This window comes from Mustela putorius, unplaced genomic scaffold (assembly GCF_011764305.1).
Source record: "Mustela putorius furo isolate JIRA1106 unplaced genomic scaffold, ASM1176430v1.1 tig00000228_pilon_pilon_pilon, whole genome shotgun sequence".
Lineage (NCBI taxonomy): Eukaryota > Metazoa > Chordata > Mammalia > Carnivora > Mustelidae > Mustela > Mustela putorius.
Genome location: NW_025421322.1, coordinates 1,604,551 through 1,622,690, shown reverse-complemented (window position 1 = coordinate 1,622,690; position 18,140 = coordinate 1,604,551). Strand labels below are relative to the sequence as shown.

Genomic DNA, 18,140 nt, shown 5'->3' with positions numbered 1-18,140 from the left:
TTAAAAAACTAATCACATTTTTCTTCGCCAAAGCATCACATGACCATGCCTGCCTTAAGGCAGCAGAGAAATGCAATCCTACCCATGTGCCCAGAGCGAAATAAAACAGAATTTTGAACCAAACTTAAAGACTGCCAGCAAACATCCAGGAGCTGTAGGCTCAATACCACTAGGAATTAGTTTGGGACAGTCTTGGGCATCTTATCTCTTGACATGGTCTTCCCTCTCTTACCACCTTCACTGTGTAATCAGCAAGCTGAAACTTAAGGGTAACGAGGAAATAAGAGTTTACTGAGTACTTCTTGCAAAGCAATGTGCCAGTGTTTAAATGTATCACACTTCACATCTTTCAGACTTCACTTTGGCTAGTGTAGTCTGGGAGCAGACATTCATCAGTTTTTCGTGCTGCACACAGGACTGGGTAATGTGAGAATCTGGTGGCACAAAGAAGAAAAGAGGGAAGGCAACAAAAGTTTAGAACTGGAATGTGACTAAGACCACTGAATCTAACCTTCTGTATATGGTCCCAGTTCTCTGCTTAAGCCTGAAGAAAACAAAAGTAAGTATCTGTAGGTACTTGTTATGGATTGCATTGTGTCTCTCCAGAAGTCCTGTTGAAACCCGAACCCCCAGTGTGATGGCATTTAGAGATAGGGCCCTCATAATGCGAATACTGTTCTTGTAAGATACAAAAGAGCCTGCTGTGTCTTTGCCATGTGAAGACACAGTGAGAAGGCAGCCCTCTAAAAAATGCACAGGAAAAGCTATCACCTGAAAATGCCCATTCTTGCACCTGATCTAGGGATTCCAGCTTCCAGAACAGTGAGAAATACATTTTGTTTTTCAAACTATCCAGTCTGTGGTGTTTTGTTATGGCAATTCAAGCTGACCATGACAGTAATGGTGGTAGGTCACTAGGAACTGAATGAGTCAGTCACACTATAATCATTTCTGTCCCTAGAAACTTAACCTCCACTAAAATGGCTTGGTGTAGCCAAGCTGGAAAATGGAGAGGGTTAGTGTCTCCTAGATTAGTAGTGTCGTATGTGGCCCTAGAATTAAGGAGTCCCAGAGTTTTACTCGGATCCTCTGATACTAGAAGATAAATCTGGATTCTTCGTAGCTGTGTAGCTTTTGACAATTTATTCGACTTTTCTGAGCCCCCGTTTCCTCTCTACAATGGGGATAATCCCAGTACTTACCTCATGGATTTAGAACTAAATGAGAACATTAAAATGAGAATACAAAGTAAAAGGTTTAGGGCGTTGCTTGGCACAAAGGGCGCAATAAATACTCCCTAAATTCTCACAGCTCATTCAACACAGAACTCAGTCTGAAGCCCCTTATTCCTTGCCTAATGTGCTTCCCATCAGATCACATGAAACGTTCCATGGAACGGGTAGCGCAAGATGCCAGCCCGACTACACTGGCATGACCCAAGCGGAGAAAACGGCAGCCGCAGATGCCCCAACTCCGCTGCCAGAAACTGCGCCTGCGCGCGCGTCCTTCCTCGCCAGGCGACGCGACGTGAGGCGCCTGCGCATTGGGCCTAGAGCGTCCTCCAGGACTTACCCAGCAGGCAACGCAGCAGTCTCGGGTCAAAATGGCGAGCAGGCCTGCCGGTAAGTTACGGGTGACCTCTCAGACAGGCATTGCCATACTCAGCCTTTTCTTCTTGCAGCAATTTGCTCCGCTTCCTCTGTCCTAAGTGGCTAGGTGTGCGATGTCAGGGAAGGTGGAGGCTGCGCTCCAGCCTAAAGGGCGCTTTTCCCCCGACCCTCTTCCTATCCCCAGGCCGGGCTCACCTGAAGGGTTGAAGGTGGATCTACCGTCGGTGAAGGTGCCCGCGGTGGCTCCGATAGCCTTGCCATTCCAACTGCCCGCACGCGGCAGGCCTTCCCTCGGCCTTGAAGTGTTCAGGGGGCACAAAGAGATAATTAGTGCATGACTTTCAACTAAAACCGAGTGCTTGCCGTGAGTCAAGCCCTGTCGTCTGCGATCACTTCTGCCAGTGTGACGACGGAGATCATGGTTTGCCTCATAACGCTGGTCTGGTAGCCGAGGGGAAATGACTGGAGGAGATAGGTCTGCAAACTTCCTTTCACCCCTCGCGCTTCTCGAACGGCATTCGGGACAGCTGAGCCAGGGTTCCTGCGAAGCTTCAGATTCATGTAGGCTTATCTGGAACGTCAGCTCCGTCTGCAGATTTGGAGAAGTTTGTATTTACTGTAGGCACTAAAACATACGTACTATCCAATAGAATATACAGATTACCGGAATATTTAAAACAGAGCGTGAACACCAAGGATTTTCCCTCCCCCGCACCTTTTTTCAGGTCTCTGCCCTCTGGAGGTATAAATCGGAGTAACCTTTAAATGCTCTTGGTCCCTTTCTCCTCGCTCTCAGCAATGATGAAGCTATTGGGAAAGAGCAGATTGCCGGAAAAATCCATTACTCTAAATGACACTGAACTTTTTGGGGGGTGGGGGGACATTGAAGAATTCATTGTTTCATTAACTTGACAAATATAGAAGTCACTGTGTTCTGTCCTGTGTTTGAGAACTAGATAGACCTGGTCTCCACCCTATCTATCACTGGAAGGCTCTGATCTTGGATAGGATAAGTTCCCTAAACATTACTCTTCTGGTAGGACAGGAGTGTTGTAAATAAACCCAGCTAATGTGGATAAAGCAGATAAGATAGTGTCTAGTACACAAGTGTTAAATGAATATTAATCATCACCGTCAATGACAGATATACAGATCATTTGTTTTCTACAAGTATGGTCGTAGATTGTTGACTCTTTGGTACTTGTTTTTCTAGAAGTAATCTTTTACATGGTGCTTCATTTTTTTTTTTTTAAGATTTTATTTATTTTATTTGACAGACAGAGATCACAAGTAGGCAGAGAGGCAGGCAGAGAGAGAGAGAGAGAGAGGAGGAAGCAGGCTCCCTGCTGAGCAGAGAGCCCAATGCTGGGTTCGATCCCAGGACCCTGGGATCATGACCCTAGCCAAAGGCAGAGGCTTTAACCCACTGAGCCACCCAGGCGCCCCACATGGTGCTTCATTTTTAAGGAGCTTTGCCAAAGCTGTGTAATCTGTGATACACTAAGGAGAAGGGAGGAGGAGGGGTTGGAATAAAAGAGTTTGCTCTTGGTGAGAGGCTAGCCCCAGCCAAAATTTTAAAAAGAAAATTTAAATTTGCTCTGTCTCCCCTTCTTAACAACACCTGACCTATGAACATTAGGCACTTTCATGTTGCCCTTAACTTCTGCTGAGTCACCTATCAGTTTCAGTCCTGCACCCCAAAGAGCTTTAACATTACCTATTTTTTCTCATCCATTTTCAAATATTCATTTCCTTGTTGGAAAGTTAACTATTTGGGAGTAGGAAAATGGGCTTCTTCATGTGTTTGAGTTTACCCTTTTTTCCCATGACTTGCTGTCCATTTTTTTTTAACCTGTAATCACTTTTGCTCATAGATAAAATAAGCAGTTTTTATCTACATTGTACAGAATATACACTTTGAAAAGGAAATTTCCTTTCTCTGTTTGCATTCTCTAACAAGGCAACTGTAAGAGTACTGGTTGCCTACCTCTCCAGGTGTTCATATAGTATAATAAATAATAATTGCATCATAGAAACTAACAGTGTGACAATATTAGTTGCAGCATCAAGCCAGTGGCTGGAGGGTATTCGAAAATGGTACTACAATGCTGCAGGGTTCAATAAACTGGGTGAGTATCTATTTTCTTTCTTTCTTTCTTCCTTTTTTTTTTTGCTTTTGCAAGAGATGTTAGTATTCCCAAAAGCTGCTTAACTAATTGTACCTGTGTATATTAGAACATTTTAAAATTAGCTCACTTTTTTTTTTTTAAAGATTTTATTTATTTATCAGAGAGAGAGAGGGGGAGAGAGCGAGCACAGGCAGACAGAATGGCAGGCAGAGGGAGAAGCAGGCTCCCCGCCGAGCAAGGAGCCTGATGTCGGACTCGATCCCAGCACGCTGGGATCATGACCTGAGCCGAAGGCAGCTGCTTAACCAACTGAGCCACCCAGGTGTCCCAAAATTAGCTCACATTTTATTGTTCAGTCATTTCTTTTTTATTATTTTGAGAAGAGAGTAATACAATCAATCATCTCAGATGTTTGAGGTGCATATAAGTTACGTTCTTGAAGTCTGGTAGCAGTACATTATCCTTATTATATGCTCCCTTTCCCAACTCCTCCATCTGGCATTTGAAAATTTAGGTTATATGAACTTGGAAAGTAAGAGATTTCACAGATGTTAAAATTGCCAGATGTCCAAATCATCAGATCTCTTTTTTTTTAAGATCTTTATTTATTTATTTGACAGAGATCACAAGTAGGCAGAGAGAGGAAGGGAAGCAGGCTCCCTGCTGAGGGATACTGGGGATGCGGGGCTCGATCCCAGGACCCTGAGATCATGACTTGAGCTGAAGGCAGAGACTTTAGCCCACTGAGCCACCCAGGTGCCCCTAAATCGTCAGATATCTGAACACTAAGAATTTCAGCTTTTTTTAATTGAAACTTGACAGAAGCATCATTAAATGTTACTGGTTCCTTAGTACACTGTTATCTTAAGGTTCTTTAATACCGTGATCTCAGATTCAAAGTATAAGAAAATAGAGATGTGATTTACTGATGTGTTTAAAAACAAAGTAGATATTTTAGATATTTTAAAAATTGTTTTAGATAAAATGAATTTTTTGACAGTGGATTTTAAAAGACTCATTGTTTCTAGGGTACCATTTAAGAAATAATCCATTATGAAGGAAAGGAAAAAATAAAATAAGAAAATCGGAGAGGGAGACAAACCATAGGAGATGCTAGGAAACAAAACTGAGGGTTCCTGGAGGGAGGGTCGGGGGGGTGGGGTAAGCAGGTGAGGGACGTTATGGAGCGGACTTGATGTAACGAGCACCGGCTGTTATATACAACTCATGAATCACTAAATTATACCTTTGAAGCTAATAATAAACTATACGTTAATTCATTGATTTTTAAATTTTAAAAAAGAAAAAACCCATTATTACATATGAAATGCATACATAGTTCACCTGAGTCTTAAGTTATGTCATAAACTTGTTTCATTCATTTTTTTTTAAATGTCTGATTTTTGAGATGTGTATTCAGTCTAACTCTTGTTTTCTGTCACAGGGTTAATGCGAGATGATACAATACATGAGAATGATGATGTGAAAGAAGCCATAAGAAGGCTACCTGAGAACCTTTATAATGACAGGATGTTTCGCATTAAGAGGGCACTGGACCTGACCATGAGGCATCAGATCTTGCCTAAAGAGCAATGGACAAAATACGAGGAGGTAGCTCAGCTTTTATGTATGGGACAGCTCTGGGCACTAAGCATTGAGCATTAGAAACAAACAAATTCATTGGTACCGTTCTTTAGAGTTCTTAAAGTTGTGTCAGAGAAATACCCTCAGGGTAGTCCAGTGAGGTTAATAGAGCAAATGTTAACTCCATTTTAGAGATAAATTTTGTGACTTAGGGGTGATGTGACTGTTCCAAAATCACCAAGCAAGTCTCTAATGTAGATATCCAGGGCTACAGTCCAGATCCTCTCTCTTCTGGGTCATTCTCCTTCTATACTCTGTTTCCTGCTTGATGAAAAAATGGTAGTATCTATGTGATCAGCTCTTGGGGTAGCCCTCTGGCTCCCAGGAAGGATTCTGAAGTAAACCCCCATCCCTTGAACTGTACTAAAGTTAGGCAAAAGCTTTTAACTTCACTTCTTCTTTGGCAGACTTTACCCTTTTAACCTGTCAAAGCAACTTATTACAGTGGCTTTGTTGGTTTTTACATTTTAGAAAAGCAGACAGTTCTTAGACTGCTTGTAAATACATTTTCTTAAGTTGGAAATAAAAATTAATTTTGATGAATGTCTTTTGTTGAAGACCTGTTGAGTGTTTGGGATATATCAGTATGTGATGGCTGTATATAATATTTTTCTTTCATTCATTCTTTAGGATAAATTCTACCTTGAACCGTATCTGAAAGAAGTTATTCGGGAAAGGAAAGAGAGAGAAGAATGGGCAAAGAAGTAATCATGGAGTTGAAAACTGTCATTGCATCTGCCCTCAAGTATTTTTAAGAAGTTGAATAAAGCTGAAATGTACAATTTAGAACTATCTGAGCTGCAAATGTATTGCTTTAAATAAATATCTATTATGATTACTATTGGAGTGTTTGCATTCTAAATCTTATTCTGAATAACTACTGAATTTACTTACCTGTTAACAATTCTTTCTAGACTTCTAAGATATATTTTAGTTATGATTTTACTGCTTCCTGGAGCTCAGAGAGGCCACTTGAATCAGCTTTCCTCACTGGTTGGACAACATCTTATTTTACTGAAGAATGTAACATTCTTTCAAGTAGAGTAATCACCTTTATATTGCCTTTGTAGTTTACCAAGATATGTAGAAGCCCCCTCAGGCCTCACTTGGCTGGGATGGAGTAGAGCAAGAAATTAGTGTGGTGACTTGACTGTATGTGAAGCAAACAGCACTGTAACAGATTGCCTCTCAGACATCACAAGTTCCCCGATAAAAAGGATTCACCCCCTCCTTGGGCAGGATTGATAAATAGCATTCTCCAACCACTGGCCTCTGAATATTACTGATCCTTTTTAAAAAAATTATGTATGTGGTCGCAGTATCGCTCTATGTAGGATACATACATGTGATCTTGTGTTAATACGTGTATTAGCAAACAAAAACTAGACAGTAAAAAAATGGACAAAAATACAAAGTAGAAGTGTTAAGGTTATAATTTTATTTTACTTTATTTTTTTAAAAAAGATTTTATTTATTTATTTGACAGAGAGAGATCACAAGTAGGCAGAGAGGCAGGCAGAGAGAGAGGAGGAAGCAGGCTCCCTGCTGAGTAGAGAGCCCAATGCGGGACTCGATCCCAGGACCCTGAGATCATGACCTGAGCCGAAGGCAGCGGCTTAACCCACTGAGCCACCCAGGCGCCCCAAGGTTATAATTTTAAATACAAATTAGAACCATCCAATAATGTCATTCCTACCCCTGAATTCTAAAACGCTTCGGTGGAAGGAGCTGTGTAGGACCTGCATCCTGTGTGGGGTTCTGCCAGCCTCTGCTGTGTGCAGAGAGAGCTCTGATTGGGATCTTCTCTCGGAGAACAGAACAACAGTGTAAAAAGCAAGTTGGGGGTTCTATTTAAAATTCCTAAAGCAGGATCAAAGTATATATATATATATGTATATATATATTTTTTTTTCACAAAAAGGGTTACGATGTTTGACAGTCATTTATGTTTGACTTCTACAACATGAACGTGAGTGTCTTAAATTTTTTGCCTTAATATCTAAAATATTCAAAAACATCATTAAATTCTCAAAGAGCCTTCTCTTTCACAAAGTTATTTTCTGAAATGCCTAATCATTCTTGCCAGTTTTCTTTAGTCTGGTCTGAGTTGCTTGGATCTCCATTTGATAATGGCCTTGGTCACGATAAAAGTTCCCCTTTAACATACTTAATATTTTATAAGATTTGTGATTTGATTTTGCAGTCCATTTGAGTTACGTTTTTGGGACAGTATCACAAATCACAGAGAAACAGATGAAGATGCCAGTAGATGCTAGTGTTGGGGAACGGTTTAGTGAGGACTATATATCATTAGTGAATTATTAAATTTTTTGTGTCAAGATGCTTCCTTATATAGGGATAATGAGGCAACTAAGATAAATTCTCAGACAACCAAGAACCACCCAGTGTTTCAGTGATTCAGTTTCTTTCCTCTCATGTTTTTTCAAATAAATTTGAATCTCATATGTGGCTGATGGGTGTTAATAACCCTATGACCCTTTGGACAGCATTTTGGCAATGTGAATCAAGAATTACAAAATCTAAATAATTCCAATAGCAGTCATCATTATATTGAGTGATTATGATTGTTTCACATGAGGCACTGTGTCCTTTACAATCATTGGTCTCACAATAATGCAATGAAGATTATTACACCTTTGCAAATAAGCAAACTAAGGCTTACTTTACAGAGGTCAAGCACCTTGCCCAAAGTCGTGCATCCACAGAAATGGTGTGTGACTCCAAAACTGTGCTGCAGCGCTGCTTATCAGAGTGAAAAACCAAACAAGTATAAGTTTTCAATAATAGGACATACTTACGTAAGCTGTACTGAGTGGGGAAAGTGTATTTATGAAGATAGTTTAAAAAGTCAGAAACTTCTTGTGATATGAAGACAGATGTAACCAGGTGAAACAAAATCCCCAACCGTTTGTTAAGGAAAGATGGGAAACAGGAAGGTGATAGTGGAGGTTCTCTTTTTGTGAGTGTGGTTTCGTATTCTTCCTTTCTCTGACAGTTAATTTTTCATAATTGAGTAGCAATCACTTTTACGGTAGAAAAGGCAATAGCAGATATTTGTGTTATTGGCCCAAAAGCTGTAGGTCGTAGGATCTCTCGCCTTGCCTGAGCCCCGTGCCCCAGGAGCTCTTATGAATGAAATGGTAACCAGCAATAAGAATGAACAATTTGCATGGAGGACATGGGGAGATGGAGAGGAGAAGGGAGTTGGGGGAAATTGGAAGGTGAGGTGAACCATGAGAGACTATGGACTCTGAAAAACAATCTGAGGGTTTTGAAGGGGCGGGGGGTGGGAGGTCGGGGTACCAGGTGGTGGGTATTATAGAGGGCACGGATTGTGTGGAGCACTGGGTGTGGTGCAAAAAAATGAATACTGTTATGCTGAAAATAAAAAAATTTTTAAAAATAGATTATATGTTTAAAAAAACTTTTAAAAATTAAATTAAAAAAAAAAGAATGAACAATTTTTCTAAAACATATTCAGGCTAAATAAAGAAGACCGGACTGAAGAACAGCAAGCAGGCTGTGCCCTCATGTTTATAGCAGCAATGTCCACAATAGCCAAACTATGGAAAAAACCTAGATGTCCAACAACAAATGAATGGATAAAGAAGATGTGGTATATATACACAATGGAATACTATGCAGCCATCAAAAGAAATGAAATCTTGCCATTTGTGATGACATGGATGGAACTAGAGGGTATTTTATATATACATATACACACACACATATAAATAATAATATATATAGTACTATATACTATGTATATCATATAACACTGCTTGTTACCAGTCAATTTGCTACTATGGTGAGGACTAAAAAACCATCCAGGGAAAAGCAAGGCTCCCTGGAGGTTCTTAGGAAAAAGATCAGATCACACTGGGAGGAGGTTTCAACATATTCCTGCTTGGCAGAAGAAGGTTGAGAAAAAGGACAGTCCAGAACCCCCATTTTTTTTTAAATTATTTTTTATTGACATATAATGTATTATTAGCCCCAGGGGTATAGGTCTGTGAATTGCCAGGTTTACACACTTGAGAGCACTCACCATCGCACATACCCTCCCCAATGTCCATAACCCCACCCACCATCTCCCAACTCCCCTTTCCCCGGCAACCCTCAGGTTGTTTTGTGAGGTTTGTCTCCCTCCCAATCCCATCTTGTTTCATTTATTCTTTTCCTACCCCCAACCCCCCCCCCCCACGTTGCATCTCAACTTCCTCATATCAGGGAGATCATATAATAATTGTCTTTCTCCGATTGACTTATTTCACTAAGCATAATACCCTCTAGTTCCATCCACGTCATCACAAATGGCAAGATTTCATTTTTTGATGGCTGCATAGTATTCCATTATATATATGGAATATATATATATGTGTGTATATATATATACACACACACATATATATATATATACCACATCTTCTTTATCCATTCATCTGTTGATGGACATCTAGGTTATTTCCATAGTTTCGCTATTGTGGACATTGCTACTATAAACATTTGGGTGCAAGTGCCCCCCACAAAAATCATTTGTATCCTCAGAGAATTTCCTTGACTAGGACTCTCCAGAGCCTCCTTTAACCTCTGGATCACTTTTGCAGAGTCTGACAATCGTTCAACTAAGCATCCAGTGCGCATCTTTATAAGGAGACCAGAGCGGAAGCACCTCCAGCTGGACTCCTACAAAGGTGTGTGAAGAGAAGGATGGGGTGGAGGGAGGCCGGGGCACTAAACTTGGGAACTATGCTTGTAAATGCTGGTGACATTTAAAGCAAGCCTAAGGGCTCCACTGAAAGATGGCGCAATCAGCTGACCAAGGTTAAGGTGTAACGGGAGCAACTGGGTCATCCACCTGCTCCAAGCAGAAAATGAGGCATGATGGTAGTCTGGTCTGTGACTTTGTGAGAGCTCTTTCTAGCCAAACAGTAAGGATTTTCCACATCACTTAACGACCTTATTCTTCTAAATGGAAAAAGTATGCAAAAGTTCTTTGAAAACCATAGAACACTGTATCAATGTTTTTACTATTAATTATAATTACCAGTATTGTTCTGCTTGCCATGCAGAATAAGACAGAAAATAGGAACCGTATTTGGCCCACTGAAAGAATAGTTGAAGGGGTGAGAATTTTGTTAATTGGCCAATGAAATCCTTTCACTTGAAGAGAGGGTCATTTTGTTACCAAAAGCGTACTATGAAAAACTTGAAAAATCAGCACCGGAAAATCTGAAATACAAGCTCATGGAATAGTAAGATTCAGAGATGCCCGGATAGGAATCCACTTACTCTGTGACTATAGGACTCTGATCTAACCGCTCCATACCTTGGTTTTTTCAGCTCTAAAGTGGGGGTCATGATAGGACCCACTTTACAGGGTTATTGTGAAAATTGCCTGACTTCATTACATGCCAAACACTGAGAATAGTTCCTGGACATGGTAAACACTAGAAGAGTCAGCTTTGGTGCTCCTTTATGTGAACAGAAGGAAGAATAAATATTCTGGGGAAATGTTGAGGGCCATTAAGTCTGGTAGTGGCCTATGGAGGCCCAGGTCCCGGGCTCTTTTCTTCTACCTCCTACGTGACACTCTCATTGCTGGCCCATCTGTCTCCATGGATGTCTGGCCTTGAATGAAGTACCCATTACCCAAGATGAGGGCAGGTGGAATCAGACCTGTGTGATAGCTTAATTAGGAAGGAGCCCAGCCACGACTTTCCTGTCTCCTTGTTTTGCTTTTTGGATTGGCAGTGTTTTTTTAAACTTTCACATCCTGCTAGTTTACTTTGTACAATGTAAAATGTTTGATAGCTTTTATTGTTCAAAGTTTGAGGTTGATTTAGGTTTGAGTATATGGCTTCCTAGACCTTGAAGAAAGATAGATTTGCTTACTCTCAAGTGGCCTACTTTGTTTTTCATTTCTTTGCAATTCCATCCAAAACACTTAGCTTATGCTCACTGTTGTGGATCACTCAGCCTCCACGGTGTCCCGGTGTAGGAAACAGAGTAAGGTATGGTGGGGGCTTAGGTCCCCAAATTCTGATTCTGGTATTCCCAAACTGCGCAGCAATGTTGGTAACGTTCCCCAATGGAGTTCTCACAGCCTCAGTGTTTATGTGATGCTCTACGAATGGGGCCAACATGTTAGTGAAGGACTCTTCACCAGCAGCACCATTGCCTGTTTTAAAACTCTAGGATCTTAATAAAATCCCAAGTGTAGATTTTGATAAAGATTGTATGTTTACTTTAAGGACTCCCTTTTAAGGCATTAGTTCTTTACTAATTCTGACTTTCTAAAAGACTCATTAATAAGAATAAAAACTGGGGCAAAGCCCAAAGTTCCTACAGCCATAATAATCCTCCTATATTCACAAATGTGTTGGGGTTTGGTACTACAGACATCCTGTGTGTGACTTTGAAAATAACCAAAGTACTGGGAATTTCAAAGTTAGGCGAACATAAAAACTGTACGAAGCAAACCCGGGACAACCTGGAGGATGGAGGGAATTGAGTTTACTCTGAATGGGTGACGGCAATTTTAGGAACTATGGTATCAGAGATGAACAGAGTTGAATGGTGAACTGAATCACGTTATTTTAGAAAATACGAGGAAAGGGTCCCTTGTTAGAATAAGGTACTAAATCCTGCCACTAGGTGGCGATGCACTACAACTTTACAACTTCAAGGTACACCACACCAGTGTGATTGAAGATTTATCCATTCCATGCCCCACCAACTCCCTCCCCTTCATTTTTCAGGATGACAGCACCTTAGAGGTTTATGGCCATCAGGAGAATTTACAACTAAGCTATATACTGATGTAATGAAATCTAATATATGCTGTGCAATGAATTATGAGATGCTATTTAGTTTCAGGATTTTATTACTTCAATCAGTTATGACCATATTTCCTTTTATATGATTGCTCACTCTTTAAACATACCAGATGACTGTATAAGGAACACCTAATAAAGTCTATAGATGTTAAAGTATAAATGTTTTAATTTATTTGCCATAATTTGTTTAAATTCTGGTTATACTGGTGTTCATATTAAAAGTCATAACATGTTAGAATCTGAGATCTCAGATGGACGGTGCCTCTGAATTATATTTTGCTAAGAAATGTCATTGTATGTACTAGCAATTGAGCAGGAAAGAAGAATGGAATCATTACAAGGCAGTTAATTTTTAGCATAGATTCCAGAAAGTCTGTTAATATTTGAGGGGTTTATGTATTATGACAAACTATTTAAATTGTTATTCTGGATTCTGACTATATCTCTCCTACAGTCAAAAGTATGTATTATTTGTTTTACTTTGTATTTTAATACACTTGCCTATTTTTGCATAAATGCCAAAAATGTAATCTCAAAATAAATCCCTGTGAAACTTCTGGTAACAGTATTCAGTTGAGTCATTGCTCTGTTAGTATTCTATCTTAAAGAAAGTTTTATACATATATATGAAAACTATATTTACAAGCCACCCCCCCCCAAAGATAACTGTTTGGTTTACAAAAGAGCCAGTTTATAATTCCTTTCTTATGCATGCATTTAAAATGTGGTTTGCTACTAAACTGGAAACTCAGATCTGAAGCCAACAATTTAGGCAAGCCATTAGCCTTTATAGATTGGGGTTTCTCAGCTATGAGATGAAGGGGCTTAGCTGCAAAGTCTTTAAGACTCATTTCAGCACCAACCCAATCTGGGTCTGTGATTTAATCTACGCACTTTGTTGTTAGGATAAACCGCCAGTGATGGAGCCTCAGCTTTGTCCTAGGCCTTGTTCATACGTTGCCTCTTTTTATACTCCCTTCAACCCTCTGAGATAGATATCATTACATCTGTTGTAGTTGAGCTTGAGAAGGTCATTTAACTATTGTTCATTACATAGTTAAAAAATTTTTTTTCGGTGTATGCTTTTTATGTGCTTTATACTAGGTGGGAGCTTGGGATAGGACAGGGTTTCCTCAATATCGGTACTACTGACATTTTGGGCTGGATAATTCTTCGTTATGGGAGCTTTCCTGTACATTGTAGGATGTTTGGTAGCATCCCTGGTCCCCCCCCCCCCCACAGTTGTGGCTACCAAAAATGTCCCCACACCTCGCCCAATGTCCCATGGGAGACAGAACTGCCTCCAGCTGAAAACCTTCAGTGTAGGAATACAAAGAGAGAAACCAAGAGGGTGGAGACATATATGTAAATAGATTCATGAATATGTAAATTATCTAGAAATATGTATGTATCGGGTATTATGGAAACATGGTAAAGGCAAACTCACTCAGCCTGGAGGATATTCAGGGAAGACCCTCTGACAACTTAGCTGACTCCAGAAGAGTAAGCGAAGTCAGCCAAGCCAAGAAGGTGGTGGAGGACTTTGTAAGCAGAGGGAAACAAAAAGGACTCACTCAGAGGCACCAAAGTGCAAGGTGTACGTCTTGGGAAGAACAGTCTTGCTTTAATGGAGTGGCAGATGTCAGCTGGGAGACGTGCGAGATAAAACTCGGAAGGGCGCTTCAAATTGACCTGCTTGGACTTTGTGAGCAGGAAAAGTCTTTGAAAAAATTCTGAAAATCTTTCCCAGCATTCTCCCAGAATTCCAGAATTTTCAAGTTGGGTCAAGGGGGATGAATTTTAAAGTTTCTCAATACCAAACTGCCAGTTTGCTTTTCATAACTTTGTAATGATTTATATGCCTCTAAGCAATCCATTAACACCCCTGCCTGAACTGTGTACTCCCCTTAAAGACAATCTTTGTGGGGGCACCTGGGTTCTCAGTGGGTTAAAGCCTCTGCCTTTGGCTCAAGTCATGATCCTGGGGTCCTGGAATCAAGCCCCGAATTGGGCTCTCTGCTCAGCCGGGAGCCTGCTTTCCTCTCATGCTCTGCCTGCCTCTCTGCCTACTTGTGATCTGTGTGTGTGTGTGTATGTGTGAAATAAATAAATAAAATCTTAAAAAAAAAAAAAAAAGAACAATCTTTGTGAACTTGGTTGGATAGTTTCTGGTTTAAATTTGCATTTCTTGGATTGAGTAAACATTTTTCCATAAGCTGTTATTAAGTTGTTTTTCCTCCTTTTCTTTTTTAAGATTTCATTTTTTAATTTATTTGACAGAGAGATCACAAGTAAGCAGAGAGGCAGGCAGGACCGGGGGCGGCGGGGGGGTGGGTGGGAAGCAGGCTCCCTGCTCAGTAGAGAGCCCGATGTGGGGCTCGATCCCAGGACCCTGGGATCATGACCTGAGCAGAAGGCACAGGCTTAACCCACTGAGCCACCCAGGTGCCCCAAGTTGTTTTTCCTCCTTAGTCAATCTTGTTCGTGTCCTTTTCCTATGCCTCTAATTTTATTTTTACAGGTTTTTTGGTTTTGTTTTGTTTTCTTCTTAGTAACCCCCCGCCCCAAAATTTGGGTCATTTCTTATCTATTTGTAGGAGACCTTTATATATTTAGACAGTACTCCTTTTACTTATATTTGCTGAGATGATATTTTCTTATTTCATTGTTTGAGTTTTGTTTTGGTAATTTTTGATGCCTTTTAAATTATGTTCATGGTGGTTTTTGTTGAATGGAAGTTTCCAATTTTTATGTAGCACCATCTATCAGTCCTCTCCTCTGTGGTTTTGCCTTTGAGGTCATGCTTTGAGAAGTCCTCCCTTTACTCCAAAGTTATATAAATATCCAGTGAGGTTTTCATCCAGTACTTTTAGCTGGAAGAAGTTAAACCATAAATCTTTAGTCTCCAAGGAATTTAGGTATATGGTATGAGCAGAGCATGTTTTTGAGAGATACTAGGAGGTCCAGTTGGCAAGACTGGATGATCAATTATACGTGCAGGGAATGGAGGTGGGAAGTAGAGAGGGAGGCATGTAGGGGATCCACAAAAGGGAATGCTTTAGGGGGGAAGCAGGTGGTAATCAGCCCCGTCTATGAGCTTGTCATTCTGTAGGATTTTTCGCTGTGCTGGATATTCCAGATCCACTCTCTGTACTTCTCCACCCTGCTTTGCACCTGGGAGGCTGACCTGCATAGGCATCTTGACCTCTGGCTTCTGGCTTGAGGTTGGTCAATGGAAAGTCACCTGTAGGAGATTGCAGACAGGAAGACAGACTAGGATGTACTTCTCCAGTCCACCTTCTGCTGGGCTATGGGTTGGCAGTCCCTCTCAGGATTCCTGCAGCTCTCTCCCTCTCCACACCCATCCTTTGTGGGTTTCCTTTAACCCTGCCTGTCCTTTGTTAGTGATTTCTTCACTGGATGTTCTTTGGTTGCGGGAATCTGACTGGCAACCAAGGACCCTGACTCATACAGAGTTGGGCTCCCCTCAAGAGTTGTTGGGTTTCCCCATGAGAGTACCAAGGGCTGTCCCTTGGAATTGGTTTGTGGTCCATCACTGGAAAACTTTACAAGCTTGCTTCTTTGAAGTCAGCCAACTCATGGCCCAGAGTCAGCCTCCAAGAGACCACACAAGTTCCTGTTGAAGGGAATGACCTTCCAAACCCTGTCTCCTACCACTCCCACTTCTCTGCCTCCAAGCCTGATGGATCTGCTTCCAATCAGAGACTTACTCTTCCACACAATTTAATTCAGGGAAATGCCAGGGCTAAAAAGATGCTGTATGACAGAAAACAGAAGGTTCACCCAACCTGACAGACTGCTGCGCTGTCTTTCTGGGCAAGCTCTTTCTTCTTGTTTAACTCCCTCTTCCCCAAACATACTTTAAAATTCTACCTCTAGTCTTTGTTTTTCCTGTTCCATCTCCTGGGATGTCACTTGCAACCCTCACCATTGTCTCTGCTTGCCCACATTCTAGCTTTATTTTCAGAAAAAAAGGAAATTCTACCTACTCAGAGAAGTCCTCACTGATCCCAAGGCACCTGACCTATCTATTTTCTTTGATTTCTGAAGCACTTACTGTTTCAGCCAATCATTTGTTATTTAAAATTAGCTAATACTATCTACCTAGTGTCCACTATGTGCTAATAGCAGTGTTCTTATTTCTTTAAAAAAAAAACAAAAACCCACAAAACTTCAGGGGTGCCTGGGTGGCTCAGTGGGTTAAAGCCTCTGCCTTCAGCTCAGGTCATGATCCCAGGGTCCTGGGATCGAGCCCCAAATCAGGTTCTCTGCTCAGTAGGGAACCTGCTTCCCCTCCTCTCTCTCTGCCTGCCTTCTGCCTAGTTGTGATCATTGTCTGTCAAATAAGCAAATTAAATCTTTAAAAAAAAAAAAAACAAAACTTCAAGCTGGGCACAGTTTTATAAGTGCTCAGAGATCTTAGATAACAGATCCAAGATCACGGCAAGTGAGCAAACTGAAATTTAAATTCTGTAGGCCTTGAAATGGCATGCTGTCTTTTCAATATCTGCCATCTTGTGTTTACCACCTCAACATTTGCAAATTCAATTCTATTTCATTCTTTGCTTATGCTTTTCTTTAAAAAAAAAAAAAGCCTCCGTGTCAAATGAAATCTTTAGTTTTAAAAGTAGCGTAATCATACTCTCTCTGAGGAGGTGACATTTGAACTATGTCCTGTTGGAGAGGAGCCCCCATGGGAAGCCGCCCTGATTCTCAAGTTGAGCTGAGCAGATAATCCCCAGGGAACTCTGGAAACAAACAAGCAACTCAGACCAAAACAACCATGCTTGGGAGCCATCCTTGTGATTCTGAATTGACTGGATTAGGATGCAGCCTGTAATGCAGATGTGTTTAATATACAACTACAGCAGATAAACACTGGTTTGGGGAAGAACACTCCTGGCAGAGAAAACAGCAAGTGCAAAGGACCTGTGGTAGTAGCTGGCTGGGAGCCCCTGAGGAGAAGCTGATGGAGAAAGCCATCGTGCTGACCCTGAGCTGATGGAGAAGGCCACCCTGCTGACCCTGAACAGAGGGTGGGAGAAGGCAAACCCGAAGTCAGAGAGGCAGGCACAGTCAACCCAGTGGAAGACATTTTAGACCAGGGGAAGGAGTTTGAATTTTATGTAAACCCAACCATAAGCCCAGGCGGGTTTTAAGCAGAGCAGTGAACTCTGATTTGAAAGCAAGTGGTATGTATAAAACTACCTCTTTTTTCAGGAAAGCAGAGCTCTCCAGCTTATGGGTGTCTAATAATTTATTCAGCCACTTGCTCATTGATTGGCATTTGGGCTGCTTCCAGCAGAATGCTATTACAAAATAGAGCAACAGTGAATATCCCTCTGCACTTGTGCTTTCGCATTTTTGTAGGAGAGAGTCCAGAGGCTTAAAAAATTTAGACAGGGGACATGGTTGGCAGGGAGGGGAGAAAATCCTTTAAAACTTCCCGTCATGCAAGAGAGACAGATCTCTTAAGCCCAAGGGTATGAAATGCGTGTTCCACACCAGCCAGGATAAAGCCAGGTTTAGCACACCATCAGCATTTTGCGAGTGTCCTACAGTGACACTGAAGTGTGAGGAACATGGACACACCCAGAGTTACTGAAATGGACACTGCATTTCCTCTTAGGTTTTAATAATATCATAAATTGATTACATTTGCTCACTTCCAGTTCTATCCAAGCGATTTCGTGAACATATCATATGTTTAATATTTTACGTTCACGTAAAAGTCAGCTTTTGAAAATCCTGTTGTAAATCAGGACAGAATTTTCCTTTTAGGTAGGTAAGTATACTTTAAAAAAAGAAAATTCCCATTGTCTAAAGAAAAGGTGCCTAATGTGAATGTTTCTCCATCTATTCAAAAGTTTTTTCTT

At 41.0% G+C, this 18,140-nt stretch overlaps 1 protein-coding gene across 1 annotated transcript; it reads left to right on the top strand.

The window, feature by feature from the left end:
* Positions 1-1,521: 1,521 nt before the first annotated feature.
* LOC101680018 (cytochrome b-c1 complex subunit 7) lies at positions 1,522-6,224 on the top strand. The gene is made up of 4 exons (XM_004768534.3): positions 1,522-1,622; positions 3,668-3,739; positions 5,184-5,350; positions 6,014-6,224. Exons 1-4 carry the CDS (start codon positions 1,604-1,606, stop codon positions 6,089-6,091), a joined length of 336 nt encoding a protein of 111 aa, XP_004768591.1. The 5' UTR covers positions 1,522-1,603; the 3' UTR covers positions 6,092-6,224.
* Positions 6,225-18,140: the final 11,916 nt, after the last annotated feature.

What these genes read in the sequence shown, in the direction of transcription:
- LOC101680018 (XM_004768534.3), top strand. An exon ending in TGCAGGGTTCAATAAACTGG is followed by an intron (nt 3,740 to 5,183) that starts GTGAGTATCTAT and finishes TTTCTGTCACAG; the next exon opens with GGTTAATGCGAGATGATACA. An exon ending in AATGGACAAAATACGAGGAG is followed by an intron (nt 5,351 to 6,013) that starts GTAGCTCAGCTT and finishes TTCATTCTTTAG; the next exon opens with GATAAATTCTACCTTGAACC.